General features: G+C 35.4%; 1 protein-coding gene across 1 annotated transcript; it reads left to right on the forward strand.

Moving 5' to 3' along the window:
- Positions 1–500: 500 nt before the first annotated feature.
- On the forward strand, positions 501–14,420 carry LOC127851162 (U-scoloptoxin(05)-Sm1a-like). Its single transcript, XM_052384780.1, has 3 exons — positions 501–676; positions 9,768–9,920; positions 12,364–14,420. Exons 1-3 carry the CDS (start codon positions 619–621, stop codon positions 12,573–12,575), a joined length of 423 nt encoding a protein of 140 aa, XP_052240740.1. The 5' UTR covers positions 501–618; the 3' UTR covers positions 12,576–14,420.
- Positions 14,421–18,061: the final 3,641 nt, after the last annotated feature.

Here is an 18,061-nt window from a genome sequence, read left to right on the forward strand (position 1 = left end):
TCACAATACCATTTGTGTTTATTCATTGATCATTGAACATATTAGATTCTAAGAAGTGTATTTGTAGTAAATAATTATTTTTATATCCTTTATTTATCACACAAATCAATTCCAATAAGAATAATTATGTTAAATATATACAAAATAAACAGTGGTCAAAGTGTCTAAAAAATAAAAAAAACAAGGTTCCAAGTGTCTCAAAAAATAGGGGTCTAAGTGTCTAAAAGGGGTCGAAGTGTCTTCTTTAAAAAAAGAACCAAAGGGGTCGAAGTGTCAAGTGGTCGACCTGTCTGACATTCGTCAACTCGCACGTTTATTATGTATTTGATAGATATTTGTCAGTAGTTTATAAGTAGTTTATAAGTATAAAGCATTTTTGTTAATTGGTCCCCTTTGAATATAACCGTTGACTCCGTTGACTATAGGTTACAGTATACTAAATAACCGTTTTTGCTGCTTAAATTTAACCGTGCCGACCCAGACATTGTGAGGGTTTCTACAATTATCTCCCTTGCATGATTAATCCAGGTATTCGACAGGTGTCGCTATATTGTTTGTGTTTTTAAACTTCAATGCAAAAAAGAGAATAACTCGCAACCATAATATTAAGCGCTAACAATGGATATTTGCTATGCGATCGTACCACTAATGGTACTGTTGGCTTTTTGTGACCAAGGTAATTATGCGAGTTTTCATAATTCTTACCTGTATTTACCTGTTTTCTTCGTGGGTGGGGAAACGCTTCCGGATAATATTTATTTAAGTTTTATACTTAAATCGAGCATGTCAGCATTTTAATTTTTCAATATGCTGCATTTTTTCCTCGATATAAAGTTGGTACTGGGAAACATCCTAATTCTCAAGAAGACAATTTTTAAGGTAAACAGTTCCCTATTCACAGGAGAAAATCAAAGCGCTGAAGGCACTGAAGATGTTCGCTATTGCATAATTTAACACGCAATTCATTTTTCAAAATCAATGGCAAGTTTGAAATGAACACACGCCATTCAACTTTATAAAGTGTGTGTCATAGCGCACGGGTCGAGTTTTGTGTGCACTTTTTATCATCCTTATTATTTCATAGAAATAACTAAGACAAAATAAAAACAACATGCTTTTTGGAAGTTCTGAAAGCATAGAAAGTATGATGAAAATGGTAATGAGAACTTAATATAAAGAAAATTTGCAGTCACCATCATATTAAAGGAATATTTTTTCTAATATCAAATGACTATCTCACCAAGAATATAAATTCATAATGAAAGTTCCGTGTACATAACTTTTCATTTTTGACACCATATACAAATTCAAAATATACAATAATCTTCGTATCTTGTATATGGAGGAATAAAAGTATATAAACATTGCTGTTTATGTTTTACTTGTTACCCGAGCAGTTCACACGGTGTCAACAATGCTAACATAAACATAGGTATAGAGCAATAATGCGCTTTTAGGCGTAGCTGTTTCAGTTCATCTTAGTGACTTTTACATAACGCCAACAGACACGCATGAATATTTTCAAATATTTAATAAGCTGATTCGAAATACAACCTTTGAATTTTTGCAACATCACTGAGTATGTGCTCAATTCAAAGGATGTAGCACTGTTCAGTGTAAGGAATTCTGGACTACTCTCTGTATGCTCAAACGACACAAATTGTGGCCCTGTTACAATTACGCGTTGCAATCCATCTCGCAGAATTTCACTTTCGCCTCCAAGATGAGAAAACAATCATTAGGGAAATAGTATAGTGTCACGATAAGAGAAAATCGTTTAATTATCATACCACAATGTTTGCCGTACTTGGTCAGCACGTCTGGAAATCATTCCTTAATGTGTGGATAGGCTGCCATTATTAACAAGTTTGCTATTTTGAATTCAATTTTGTATCAAAAAGCATTGTTCTTAAATGTGGCATTTTCAATTTGTAATGACCCTCGTCATGCGAAAATGGGTCTTATGCCATATGTGCCCATCATATAAATAGCCCACTCAGCTATCCCTCCTTCTGGTAAGGAGAAACATAACATATTGAGTGATTTTAAAGCGAACAGCATCGCCTATGGCCTTACTGCGCAAAAGCACATGTTGGGTTTAACAAACGCTTGCTGAAACGCATAAGACCCATTTTCGCACGACGGCGCTATTGACGTGTGATTTAATTGTGTAGAAAGAAAACTGTGTTTAAATCAAATATAAACATACGATATATTTCGATAGTGAAGAAAGATCCTCATAACAAGGCATATTAGGACGCATATGAAGTGCTCTCCCGTAGTATATTTTTTATTTACTCACACTAATGTGTGGTTTTACAATGCTAACACACATTTCATGTGTTGCATATGCAGCTTACAAGTGAAAAACACAACACAATAGTTTAACTTTTGTTTAATTGTATTTAATTATTTAGAAAAGTAAATAGCTAACTTTATTTCAAAGTCAGCGTATACGCCGACTTACATTTTTAAAAGACATTTATTGTTATAAATATATTTAATATAACATATTTAGTTGTTTTCGGTTTTAGCGATTATAAAGCATTTTCGAGGTTGCCTATAGTATGCCTGTAGTAATTGATGAACTCATATCCAACTGTATATGTATTGAGAACTGTGAATATAAACAAGCTAAACCTTCTAACTTACCTTCTACTATTGCGTTGCTAGCACCCGTAAATACAAAAGATCGCCGCTATCTGTTGAGAACCAAAGAACGTTTTCCAGAAATACCCGCTGTAGTAGCATGAACGCGGTTATGAAACAGGTCATTTGTATTATTATTATAAATTGTTTGTTATATTTGGGTTTAGCGATTATGAAACATTTTTTGTTTTTGTCTATCGTATCGCTGAAGTTATTGTTGAACCTATGTTCAACGTTTTATAAATTGAGAATATAAATAAGCGTCAACTTTTTCCCCAATCTCTCAATTTATGACCTGTTCTACGTTATTGAGTTGTATGTGAGAGCGTAACCTACTGCGTTGTTATCGCCCGTAAACTTTCCTTTGTTTATCGATAGGCGCATCTATTAATAGCCTCATATCATGAATGCCAAAACACCCGCGAAAAAGAACCACGTGACCAAATAGGAAGCTAAACGCAAATACCATGCGACTACGACTTTTATTATGTAAGAACGCTCCGCAATTCCTTTGAAGCCGGGGCCTTTTGATTGCTATTACGTAAAGAATTGACCTCTAACTGAAGTAAGCAAAGGAAACGCAGCACCTAATTGACCCATTCCTTCTATGTGCAAAGGCAGATTGAATTTTACTAATGTATGGTTTGCCTATTATAACACACATTATAATGGGGTAAATATGCGACTTACAAGTAAAAAACACTATAATTAAACTTTTGTTTTGAATTAAGTTATTTAGAAACCAAAATTCCAAACCTTATTTCAAAACAGCAAGACTACATTTTTTAGAGAATATTCTTGTTATATTTAAATATTTTTTAACAGTTTCAGCGATAATGAAACATTTTTTATGTTGTCTATCTTATCCCTGTAATAATTGTTAAACTCGTGGTCAACGTATTATTAATTGAGACCTGTGAATATAAACAAGCGTAACCTTATACTAGTGCGTTATTTCACCCGGACTCTCCTTTGTTTATCCCCAGCCTCAGATTTATGAATGAGATGAGCGAAAATACTACGTCACGCAGACGCAGCAGAAAGTGGACTATTTTAATCATTGATAAACAATCTCCTCCGCGACACATACAATACAATCATTTTTTTTAAAATTCTTTTCTATAAATCACCATTCGAAACTATTGCATTTAACACGATAGTAATATAATGTTTACATTTGTGAATAAACATAATTGGAGAACTCAAACCTCTTGCATAAATTATACAACTCTTTCTTGCGCGGATAAGTAAGCGGGAATTGGGCTAATCATATCTAGGTCGTATCGACCTGAATTTAACACTGAGCACTTTAGATGGTCGCTTTGGTGATGGTGATATTAACACAGGCAGCAGTATCATAAATTTGCCCCCCCCCCCCAAGCTTACCCCAGGGGTTCCAGATTGTTAAATGTACACCTATTGTGTATGGTTTGACTTTTCAACAACGAATATTGACAAAAATTCATAGTTTGAAAAAATAACCCTCGTATAGGTATTATCAGGGATCATATTTTTTTTCGGTTTTGCCGGTCCTAGACCGATTGGGGTCATGAAAGACCGATTGAAAATCTCAAACAGTCGGTCCGATTCTGTTTGCTAAAATTCCCATGTCATGAAATCGATTACACAGTAAACATGCTAACACACCCTAATTACATTCTTATCTTGATTAGGTGTGATAAACCATTCGCTGCAGTCTCTAAACCGGTCTGGACCAGTTTATTGCACGTCAGCCGACTAGTATCAGAGTATGCCCAAGCAGCGAAGATTCGCGCGGTTGTGAATTAGTCATGCGTGAATAACCCCGTGTCAATATCAATCGATAATTTCACTAGCTTATACCTTGCACACTAATCGGTCCGTAATGTGTACTCGTCCACGATAAAATCGTTGACAGGTACTTCAGAGATGAAAACCTCGATGTTATCCTCGTGGAAATTGTGCATTCCATGCATGATACAGTAAACTTTCATATAAACAAAGAAGAAAATTGGATATTATGCAATAATTGTGGGCGGACCTTATACACTGAAAGCACGCGCTGTAACTAAACAAAACATGCTGATACATTTTCCGCCAGCGTAATAATCTGGCAATAAATGAATGAAAGTCGCGGATCTGATCGACAGAACAGCGGAAAGTTATTTTTATGGGCGGAACGTCACAAAAAAATAGTACACAAGAAAAATAATATACATTGTATGAATTTTTAGTAAAAATCGTGTTAGAATCGAAATTATTTGTGTACTTTATTGTTTGTTGTTGAATAACCCACGACCGGAAGTTAAGATGCGTGGTTTCAAATCACTCGTGCTTTGCACTCGTGATTTAATCCCTACGCATCTTAACTATCGGCCGTGGATTAATCGACAATAAACTATATCGTACACCAACCTACGAACAGACATTTATTTGGTTCAGCGCATGTTTGTAAGCTATTATCGAGTCAAAAACGATTTAAAACATCGGTATAGATTTACACAGATTTATAATATTGACAACGATGAAAAAAGTCAGAAAAAATAGCATACAAAACAGCAATGAAATAGCAAATGATAAAACCAATTGAGAAAATTCGTATTTTCCGTTTTAAAAAAAATGATTAAGGCAATTAAACTTGTACATTTATTATACCACCTTCATGAATGGCAAAATCAATAGTATATATTTAAACGTAATTTGTCATGATTTCGGGTGAAAATTTTCGGACACCTTTTCCCCATTTAAATCCAGACCGATTGATGTTGCGGGAAAATATGATCCTTATATATACACAAGGTATGAAACGCACTATATGCCTATTGCTGAAAGATTGTGGAACACTGGACATGACCTTTTTCATCGAAAACACACATGTTCCCATGCAGTTGACGACAAAATGCAACTGGATTCGTTTAAAGACAGTTAAAGCAACGTGATTACACAACTAACTGATCTCCTGCTCGGCTAATAACTTTAATATTCAATTGAGTTCGACTTTCTCACTACATGTCTGTGTTTTGCTGTCATATTTTGTCGATCGAATGCTCGGTTCTAAAACGCCATATCATTGGCCAACACAATGAGAACAACCAACCAGATGACGCGTTATAAAATTAAAATGGTGTACATGTGTAAATGAAACACCGAGTGACAAATAGCGAGAAAGTCAAGGGGGGGTTGGTTCCGGGGGAGGGGGGGGGGATATACAGAAAGATCATTGGGCATTTGTGTGTTTGTTTGATATAGTTTGGTTGATTAAACAGTGTTTTAAAAACTGTTTAAAGTGTGTTAAATTAACATTTGTAAGAAATATTTAGCAAGGCAAGAAACTGCCAATTGGCTTACAAACTATGTCAATATTTCAATAAAACACATAAAAAAGAAAAGCAAATTAGGACTCAATTTTAATATCAATAAACTTCTGACTAGAAGATTGTATTGACTACACAATAATATAAAAAATAAATAAATTATCATAAGAACATCTGGAATCAGTTGCGTGATAGTACTATCACAATTATACTTATACCCAAAACAGCTACAAGGATGTCTACCATTGTGCCGTGACAGCATCACCTGTAACCTGTAGGACAAATCACATTCTCTAATAAACAAATTCCCAACAGAACAGAACTACTTTTCTGGCTGGCGACTTGAGTAGTTGCACTTGTGCTACCTCTCAGTCTTGCTAAATCAACGCTATGTTTGCGTTTGACATGTTGCATTAGATAAGTGGTTGAGCCGGACTTAGGGTACGCCACATCCGTGAAGCACAGCTTACACTTTGCTTAATCGGGAGGGCTACCATCCCGAAACCCAAAATACTGCCACACTTTAAATTTTAGCTTCTTAGGCGCATCTGATAATTTCAATTTGTCGGCCACAACTTGTTCAACCATTTTGACGCTTTTTCCGAACGCTTTTTCCGAATGTAGACCAAAACGCGCTTATTGATTGGATGAATAAAGTAATAACTAAATAAGCAACCAATCGCGCATCGTTATTACAGGTAAAGATAAAACCTATACCTTCCCGTATTCAATAGTCAGAATACAGCGTGCTTTACGTATCTACTGTATGTCTATATATGTCTACATGTTAAAGAATCGAATCGAATTTGGTTTGTTTGGTATCGTTATCGATGCATCGGATCGAATTGTTGCAGCTCTAATAATAATGCACACCATTTTTGTGAATCATGGCTAGTCAAAGCTAAACACCCCCACCCAAAAAAAAAAATTATATATATATATACTGTCCAAATGTGCAGCCTTGTGCGTAGCTACAGTTTTCATAAAACAGATACACATCCATCGACATCACAGGTAGATACATTAAATAACACTTAGTCTTCTGGGGTTTATGAGGATCGTCTATCGAATAATATTCATTGCAGCTGACTTTTGTCAGATGTTGATTTTAACAATGTTTCAACTACAGCAAAGTCTATTGACACAAACCTAGTTGGATCTGGGGCAGGGAATGTTAAAAGCTGCATTAACAACAAGGAGATTGTAACTTTTTTTGTCAGCCTGACATTAATTATTTTGCAAATGCGTGTCCCTGATGCAAGTTTTGGAATGAAACTAAAACAGGTATCGATGACCAATTGATGATTCAAACGGAGTAATCTTACCTTATTAAAAGTACAAGACTAAACAAAACATTTTTTAAACAGACATTAATTAAACATATTGGTTTAAAATCATTTAAATCTTTTAAAGAATATGATACTATTCCCATTTTGGTTGAAAATACACACATTTTCCAAATAATTTGGGCCACGTCAACATTATGGCTGTCTGTCTGTTAAATTTGGTTCAAATCCAATAATTTACTAAAATGTTCAACCAAAACTAATATTCTCATTTAAGCGATAAAATGGGGATATTTCAAATCTTACATTGCACTTAATAATTTGTGTATACTGTTAACAAGGAAGATAATATATTTAAAGCACAGCTCTGTCATGGTTAATTCCCTTATATTTGATTGCAAGATGTCATTCTTACAAATAAGAAATATTGTGATTATTTTAAATTAAAGCCACTTTTATTTTTTAATTAATAAATTTCTTTGTTATGCAAAATAAATGCACTTTAAACTATTTGCTCCTATAGTCATAACTTATTGATAGTTTACAGTTTGTTTCATAGGATTCTTTCTATTACCTTTGATAATTGATAGATAGAATAATGGGTCAGTTTTCTAGTTGTTTTATCCTTTAAATGATTTTTCATAAAAAAAACTTCAGATACAAATTGAGCATATATAAATATATATGATGTATAAGAAATGAAACTTACACAGTATATGAAGTTAGTATTTTAGTTCAGGACAAGTGATCTTTAACAGACCTAGACTGTAAAAGTTAATTTAGCACTTAATGTTGAGCTGTGTTTAAAATAGTCAAAATGTTCTAATTGTTCATATGACCCATGCTGATCGAAATGCATCAATTCATAGTTGACAATGTTTGTTTGACGGTAACAAACAGTCCACTTTTCATCTCATGAAGCACAGTTATGAAATCCTCAGTATTCATTTACCGGTATGTATATCAGCCTATCTCTGGGAAAACTGGGCTTAAAGGGGCCTTTTCACAGATTTTGGCATTTTTTTAACTTATTCATTAAATGCTTTATATTTATAAATGTAAACATTGGATCATAAAAGCTCCAGTAAAAAACCAAGAAAAAAATTTAAAAAAGGAAAAGAACATTGCCCGGAGCAGGTTACGAACCAGTGACCCCTGGAGTCCTGCCAGAGTCCTGAAGTAAAAACGCTTTAGCCTACTGAGCTATTCCGCCGAGTACACTTTCTTTATGTATTTTATACCTTATATAAGCAATCTTCGTAGTTTCACAAAATGTAACGACAAAAACAGAACTCTCCAAATTATTCAATCGTTTCGCGTTGCAACGCTTTATAATTTTTAGGTTTTAAAATCGTCAAAAGATGCATATAATGGCTATATTAGAGCATGGTTAATGTTCAGTATTACTGTTTCCTCACAAATATCATAACTAAAACGAAAACTTACGAATCTGAAACAACTTTTTTCAATTTTGTCAATTTACCAAAGCGTGAAAAGATCCCTTTAATGCAGGTGCATAAAGTATTGTCCCAGATTACAGCGTTATAGATAATTTTTTACCCATGGGGGTAAATACCCCCACTTTTCAAAGCATGGGGGTAAATGGTCAAATTTTGCCTTGCTTGAAGGGTAATTTGCTAAAAGTAAAACCAGAATATAACCGGGGTACAGACACGCTACTTTAATAATGTTAAACACAATTAACCATTAACTATGTGTATTCTTTCATATTAGTAGGTTTCTTAATTTCTTGTTATTTTAACTTGTATTGTTGGCAGATTTCATTTAAGAAGATCTTCGTCCTTATTGTCCACCACCGTGGGCCATGGAAAACTTTTTTGCCAACTTTCAACAGTTGTTTTATTAGCGTTTTAGTGGTTCCTTTTTTATTTGAAAACAGACGAAATTAAATCATTCAGTATTGGCAGTACAATTTTATTACTCGGTACAATTTTTGCCGTACACATAGAATCACTTTTACTTTGAGAATTAATTTGAGTTTGCTTGGAAGAAGCCATGCTGACCACTAAATGTAATTTAATAAACACATAAGCGCTTGACTGTCTGTTAAAAAATCAATACTAAATTTACCATGCGTCTAGATGATACAGAGTATACATACCGACTGGCTAACTATTTCTACAATCCAGCTCTAATTTTTACGATAACCAGTCTCATATTTTGGCTAAAGACAATCAGCTGTTTATATTTTTTGTTTACAATGTACGCAGAGAATTTACAGCATTAGCGTAAGTCCAGATTGGCTTGCTTTAAAGTACGCACGGAAATGATAAATTGAGCGTATCTTGATATTTGTAATGCGTATATTACGCTGATACGCAGCTTATTTAGAACGCTGAGATTAGCATGTGCAGTCTGCAAATTATGGAATTTTTGGTTTTATGAAAATCCTTCTATAGGAAAATCCAGCCTAGATGGAAGTGTCGTACTTGATTAGCCTGTGTGGACTGCAAAAGCTAATCAGTGGGACAACACTTTTGCTCATGCATTAATCCTTGTTTTGTTTTTATTCTTTTAGCTGCAAGTCTTGAATGCTACCAGTGTAACTCGGCCGTGGACAGTGAATGCCAAGAATTCTTCAACCATGACCTCCCAGACAGCAGCCAGAGACCTAAGCTGTGTACGATGTACCAGGCCCAGTACTGCATCAAGGTCACGGGCATGTGGGGAGGTACGCTCTAACAGCTTATTCGGGCCGTTAAAGGGACCCATTCACTATGGAAAAATGTATATTATTTTCCCAAATGCAACCTAGAAATAATTAATTCCAAATTAAAAAAACAAATCCAAATTGAGTTCATGTCCCATTCAGCTCTATAAGTTTAACTTGAGGAAATATAACATTGAACTCACTTTTAATCTGAATTAAAAAATAATAAAGCACAAAAACCAATTTCAAACACAAAACACTCATTTCCAACTTTTAGACAAAACATTGTGATTTTTCCCAAACCAAAAGGACCTGGCCCTTTTGCCAAAATGTTGAATAAAAACACTGCCAACAACACCCCTTCCCTCCCTTATTCTGTTAAGCTATGATGCATTTACCTACTGCTCTTAACACTTGAGCAAAAAAACATTTGCAGAAGTTTCTTAAGTATGAGCTGCCAATTTTGTGTATTAGAACTTAGAAGAACCTTAAAGATAAAATCCAATACCCGATTTCTTAAAACGTTTTTAAACCTCAAACCAGTTAACATAATTTTATTAAGGGGTGTTGCGGCAGTTTATTTAACCAAGAATATATTTATAGAAACACCAATGATGCTATTAGCACAACTCAATATTTTTGTTATCAGTATCATCAGAAATGACTGAGTTGGTTCATGATTCAATTGTCAGTTGTTCGATCCCAGGTGGGGTTAATTTTTTATTTTTTTTCTTTAATTTCCTCCTTGTTATATACTGGAGCCTTTTAGTCATGTCGTTTAAATTTATCAATTTTAAGCATTTAATCACAAACTTCAAAACAAGCTGAAATCTGTGAACAAGTACATGTAAATTATTAATGATTAAGGTCGAGTTTGATACTGTATGGTATTCTGTTTGTGATTAAATACTGTTTTTTATTAATGTCTTTTGGTAAGCTGTTGTGATCCCAGTTAAGATTGTAAACAATTTCTAATGTTTATGCATATTTCTTACAATCTATGTACCGGTACTTGGGTTTTTCCTAATTGATGTATTTTTATAAAATTTGACGTAGACGGTAGGGATAGTTAAAACAAAAAATCTCGGTTAAAAGTGCGGTGACCCCCTTTTTTTATTTTTGTTTTATGATGACAAAACGAAGATGAACATATTTGAGCAGTTTTGCAGAATTCTATTTAACATAATTTTTTTTAATTACATTTTGGTGTTAAAAAATAGTAAAAAATGGATGTTTTTTGGGGTGAAAAATTATATATTTTGATGCCCCCCTTCGAAGAAGAGGGGGTATATTGCTTTGCACATGTCGGTCGGTCCGTCCGTCCACCAGGTGGTTTCCGGATGATAACTCAAGAACGCTTGGGGCTAGGATCATGAAACTTCATAGGTACATTGATCATGACTTGCAGATGACCCCTATTGATTTTTAGGTCACTAGGTCAAACGTCCCGGTCACATTGACCCGAAATAGTAAAATGGTTTCCTGATGATAACTCAAGAACGCATACGCCTAGGATCATGAAACTTCATGGGTAGATTGATCATGACTCGCAGATGACCCCTATTGATTTTGAGGTCACTAGGTCAAAGGTCAAGGTCACGGTGACCCGAAAGAGTAAAATGGTTTCCGGATGATAACTCAAGAATGCATACGCCTAGGATCATGAAACTTCATGGGTAGATTGATCATGACTCGCAGATGACCCCGATTGATTTTTAGGTCACTAGGTCAAAGGTCAAGGTCACGGTGACCCGAAATAGTAAAATGGTTTTCGGATGATAACTCAAGAACGCATATGCCTAGGATCATGAAACTTCATAGGTAGATTGATCCTGACTCGCAGATGACCCCTATTGATTTTTAGGTCACAAGGTCAAAGGTCAAGGTCACGGTGACCCGAAATAGTAAAATGATTTTCGGATGATAACTCAAGAACGCTTTTGCCTAGGATCATGACACTTCATAGGTACATTGATCATGACTCCCAGATGACCCCTATTGATTTTCAGGTCACTAGGTCAAAGGTCAAGGTCACAGTGACAAAAAACGTATTCACACAATGGCTGCCACTACAATGGACAGCCCATATGTGGGGCATGCATGTTTTACAAACAGCCCTTGTTTTAATTTAACTTGTGTTCTCCATTTTTTTGGCATTGTGTTGTTTAATTAAATGGTATTTTATGTATCTCAGCTTATATAAAATCTATATGTTGTCTATTTCATAGGCTATTTATTTATTTGAGGCAATTAGAGATTTTCCAGTTTAAATGAAAAAGTACATGTTATGAAATGGTGAATAAAATAAAAACAAGGCCGGTGACCCTATATTTTTATTTCATTTTTCATATGGTATTTGTATATAGTACTTAAATATAATTTTTGAACAAAATCTATTTGGTGGAAAAAAAATCAGCAACACCATTTAAACAGACCCATCCTGCATTTTTTTCTCGTGTTCCAGGTGTTGTCGGTACCCATCGTTTCTGTAGCTCAAGGGACCTGGGGAACCAGTGTCAGGATATGAGGTTCCCAGATCACAGCCGCAAATACCGTGGCTGCGTTTACACCTGCAGCGCAGACGGCTGCAATGGTTCCTCGACTGTTTCTGCTTCCATCATTTCCATATCAACTGGCCTCATGGCAACGGTTCTGTTCTTAGTGATGCGAAGGTGAATGGTTCATAGTGATATTTGGATGGATTGATTTTAAGACTCAGTGAAGACATATCAACAGTATGTTATGCAATAGATAAATAATTGTGTTTTGCAACTTTGCGTCTAGAAACTTTTCTTTTAACCATTTATTTTTGTATTAATTTTTTTCTGTTATTAAATGATAGACTCAAACAAAATTATGATTGTCCTTACCTTTTAAACATAATTCATGCATACAAATTGTTAGGTTTTGGTGTTAATTTTTTACAACCAATTTAAGCAGGTTATGTTTTATTTTGTACATCCAGTTGTAATAGTACCTCATCTCAGATTAATTTTGTTTTTAAAATACCTGTGGGTTACACAGAAAAGCTCATTGCCATTCTTTATCATGATGACTCAAACATATGTCAAACATGCTGATTTATATAAGTTTGCTTATGAGACTGCATATCTGTTTTTCATCTTTTTTTTGCAATTTCATACTTTAAAATATGTATATAAAATCATTTCCAATTATACATCAGAATTGATCAAGTATAACTCATAGATTGTACAAATACTTGTAAATTGTGCTATTTCAGACATGTAATGTTCTAGCTCTCCCGTGTGCCACATGCTCATGGCTTTTGTGATTGCCTTTTGTCAGCTTTGCTGCTTGACATTTGTGTAATCTACTGCCTACATTTTAGCTTGTTAACACTAAAGAAGAAACAGTTTGCTAACACTCTAGAGGTCACATATTTTTCCAAATATTCATGAATCATATGAAAGTTGGTGAGAACATGACTGTGTCATTATGATATGTTAGCAGAATTTAAAACTGGGTCATGTGTGGTCAAAAACTGAGTCCTAGGTCAAATTATGGAAAAACACTTGTCAACATCCTACAAAGTTTTACAAATGTATTTAAATGCAAAATTTATAGAAAACTATTGCTTAGGACATTTTTCACTAGTTTCCTACTTTTACTATGGTGAGCGGCTTAGGACCCTTAGGGCCCTCTTGCTTCACAAGTGCTTGATAAGTATGTATGAAACTAGCAATATATTAAAATGGTATCCTTTCTGCAACATTTTAATGGAATACTTTAATCAGGGTTTCCCCAAGGCCATTAAAGCATGTTGGTGCAGACATCCCTTCTTAAAGCATGGTGGTCTTGTGACATCCCTTTATTCCAGTGACATTCCTTTATTAACTGCCTGACGTATTATAAATATAAAGCAATACATGTACAGTTAAAAGTGAACAAAGTCAATATTCTCAACACATGACTTGCTTGTTGAAAACGCCAGGTAATGCACAAGATGAGAGTCACTTCAATGCCAAGGCAAAGCATTTTATTTATCAGGTTGAAAGTGATTGCATCTGCGATTGTTAAAGGGATGTTGATAAATTTCAGTAGCAGTAAGCACAAGTTATTTACAGTTCAGAAGCTGTGAAAACAAAGTTTGCACAATCACCTTTAAATATACCACACATTGCATCATAAAAATATTCAAACGTTAACATAAATTGTCTTATACAATGAGAGGGGATAAACCTGAATGGACCCTACATCCCTTCAAAACCCTGATATTAAATGAACTGTATTTCAGAAAATGTATTTGTTACATGGCTGTAGTTTGATAATCTTTGTAACAATATCTGTTGTGTACTATTTAGTGGCAACATTTACATTCCATCGTATAATCTCATGTTTGTACAATTTCTTGTATGTAATATTTCTTGTATATTAACATTCTCTACGATGTATATAACATGATACGTGTGGTTGTCAATATTTGTTTATTCAATTTCTTACTCAAATATTATATCATTGTAAATAAAATTGTTTATACATACCAATAAATTTAGAAATCGCTGTCTTTATTATCTTGTTTTTAAATTAACTACCAAAGAGATAACACTGCGAGAACCTTTTATAATGGTGCCCTTTTTACAGAAGCGGTGTGACATTGCTTGACATAGGTTCGTCTGTCTGTAAAAATGTTCGTCAGTCGGGTGGTCTGCATGATAACATATTAGTTCTCTTAAGCACTCTAAAGAAACATTTGACTTATAATCAACAAATTTTGATGTTTACTTGATCAGAAAGTAAAATGCCTATTGATTTTGAAGTCAAAAGGTCAGTGTAAAAGGGGATTGTAACAATTAATTTGTTTCGCACAATACCTGGAGATCTGTTTAACAGTCTATTTCAACGTCGCAGGGTCTTGTTATGTGAAAGAATTGTCATTACCATGTCTCAATATCGCTTTCAAGGGGCATTATATTGCATTTCCCCATACATGTAGGCATGTTTTAAAATTATGAATTTTGCCACTAAACAAATATGCATTAACAAAAAAATCCCAGGTCCCAGTGTGATTCAGCCTGCAACAGTCCCAGTCTTCAGGGAGAAATTTAGTTAATCACAGAAGCGATATCGCTAGTGCACAAAGCGGAATGTGATGTGCATTTCATCCATAACGAAGTTGCTTCTACAAATGACTTACCGACATTCGTTAACTGTCCAGTAGACGTCATATACGGGTACAAATACATTTTTTAAGGCAATGTTCTAATGAAGACACGTGTTTAGCCATTATTGAATAAAATTTATTCTTTCTTTTAAGGTGACCTGAGCACAACATGCTCATGGAGAGCTTTTGCGATCGCCTGTAAGCTGCTGTTTGCCGTCAACTTAAATGTATGAGCACTTAGTGGCCACATTTGTTGCCAAAGCTTAATAAAACTTGGTCGGAACATTTCTCAAATTTTGGACAATTTAAAAAGTGGATCACTTGTGCTGAAAAAAACTAGGTTATTAGGTCAAAGTAAATAAACAACTTTAGAACAAACTTAAAGGCCAAATGTATTGCCCAATCTTCACGAAACTTCGTCAGAATATTTGTTCCAATGATATCTCGGCCGAATTTAAAACTTTACCACGAGGGTTTAAAAACCAGGTAACAAGTAGCAATTTAAGAAAAGGGTTGTGAAAATTGTAGAGGCCACATTTATCGCCCAATTCGCATGTGAAAGTTGGCGAGAATATTTGTCCCAACGATATCTGAAGCGATTTCAAATCGGTGCATATGGTGTCAAAATCTAGGTCAAATTAAAGAAGCAAGAACACTCACAGTATAGCGACTTAGGGTCTTAAGTCCTCTTTTCATTAAATTTAGTTTTCTCTAAAATCTTGAAATTGACTTCCAATCATTTTGAGAACAAAGGTGGAGGTCAAAGGGACATGCACTATCGAAGCTTCGTTTAACAAGCCCATAATGTGCTAATGGTAAGCTATGAGGTGAAGGGCTGTCTGGCATAGTGTATTATTCGTCGTCTTTAACCGCTTGGCCGACTTCCACCAAACTTCACCGGAATGATCATTGGATGTAAATCTTTCACAATTGCTCAAATTGTCCTAGTCCGTTGCATAAAAAGGTCAAAAGAGCTTGAAAGTTTAAAAAGTTGTTAAAAATCATGCATCAGGTGAGCGATCAAGGTCAAACTTGGCACTTTTGTTGTGTAGACCAGGCATGCAATACATCCCGGAATAGTTGTGTAGATCAGGCATGCAATACATCCCGGAATTCGATGCTATATCAGCAAGAAAAATACTAGCGTTTATTTTGTATTAATATTATCTATGTATCTCGACTTAACTCGCTGTGAAATTTCTTAGCAGGATTACCTAATTAAAGCTCCACTAAGACAATTTGCGGCCAGTAAAGTCGAGATATAAAGCGAATTTTAATACGAAAGAGACGATAATCACCTGTTTACTGATATGACTGGAAAGTGAGCGTCATTCGAAAATTAAACAAAAGTAATGAAGGGTATAAAACGGCGAAAAATAACTGTCTCGTCATCTTATGGCCCTATTCCACCACGAAAACAAGCCCACGATTCGTTACGATTTATCACATTTATTGAATCGGGAATACTCGTGACAGTCTACGATTCAGTTACGACACGGGTACGATTGAGTTACGACGAATCGTGGGGTCGGTTGAAGTATTGCGAATATGGTCGCGACTTCACTACGATGTGTAAGAATCTAAGTACTGCGACTGTACTACGAACGATGCAGATCGGTTACGACTAAGCTAGGACCTCACCTCACCGAACGCACCCATGAATTAGGCGCCAATATCTATAGATATTGATCTAAATCGCGAGAATCTTAGCGGGCTCGCAACTCACTCTAGGTGAACTCGTGAGAGTCTTGATCTAAATCGCGAGAATCTTAGCGGGCTCGCAACTCACTCGGGGTGAACTCGTGAGAGTCTTGACAAAGTCGAAGCTGATTCGTAGACAGATCACGTGATCACCGATTTCCCGATTGAGTCAAGAATTATCTACGATTCCAATACGACGCCAAAGAACGCACTACGACGCTGTAACTGGTCAACTGCGATTAAATTCAGTCTTGGAGGTCCTGGCTTAATTTTAAACACGTTTAAAATCTGACCACGATTTTTAGGGAGCTCATGAGTTGCATGAATCACTTACGACCGGCCCACGACTAGCTGCGAATGAGTTAGGACATTCGCCAATAGAGCTACGAATGTCCCCGACCTCAAAATATTGGAAATCGGGACATGTCGTGGGGAATCGAGTCGTAGTGGAATACCCCTAATAACAATCCCGTGATTACACCCTCTTAAATATGCAAATACAAATTAATGAGGTATTCCAAAAAATACATGTTTCTTAACATGTCTTCCGCTGTACTGCATGGAATTATTGCAACCGAATAAAACTGTTCTTTCGTTTATTTCTGGTATAACTTTTTCATCCGTGTTCTATGGCAATAAAAAAGCTCTAAGCATTGGTTATTGCATCGTATTTTGTAACACCTTCAGTTTTACATTGTTGTGAACAAAATACCATACACATTGCAGCAGTACATACAACAAATGTTTTCCTTCTGAAAGGCAATGTAAAATTGGTGGTCCCCAGTGCGAGGCAAGTTTTTACCTACCCCAGGGGCATTATTTAAACAAAGTTTGAGGAGTAGCTCTAGATATTGGTAGATCTTCCTATCAATTATGAACACATAGAGCTTTACGGTTTCAAACATGTAGATTTTGCTACGTTTTCCATAAATAAGTCTCTGAAACACTGGTAGCCCCTGGGACGGGGCCAGTGTGGACTACAGAGGTATGGTGTTGACCAACTTTATAGAGGGCCTCTTGATGATGCTTTATGCTGCTATATGTCAAATATTTATTGCATGGGTTTCGGTTTTCAGACAAAAAGACTATATGAAAGATTTTCGTTATATAAGTCTATTTTAAACTGGCTTCCTCTAGTTCGAATGGGAACAAACTTTGTAAAGGACCACAATACAATGTTACATGACTCATTTACCAACTGACGGACTTAAACCCATTTATGCCTAGCGTCTAGAAAAAAGCCTTGCCAAATAGCGTAGACTCAGATGAGACGCCGCATGCTGCGGCGTCTCATCTGGGTCTGCGCTGTTTGCTTCAAGGAATTTCTGTAAGTAATATT

The sequence above is a fragment of the Dreissena polymorpha genome, chromosome 11 (assembly GCF_020536995.1).
Source record: "Dreissena polymorpha isolate Duluth1 chromosome 11, UMN_Dpol_1.0, whole genome shotgun sequence".
NCBI lineage: Eukaryota > Metazoa > Mollusca > Bivalvia > Myida > Dreissenidae > Dreissena > Dreissena polymorpha.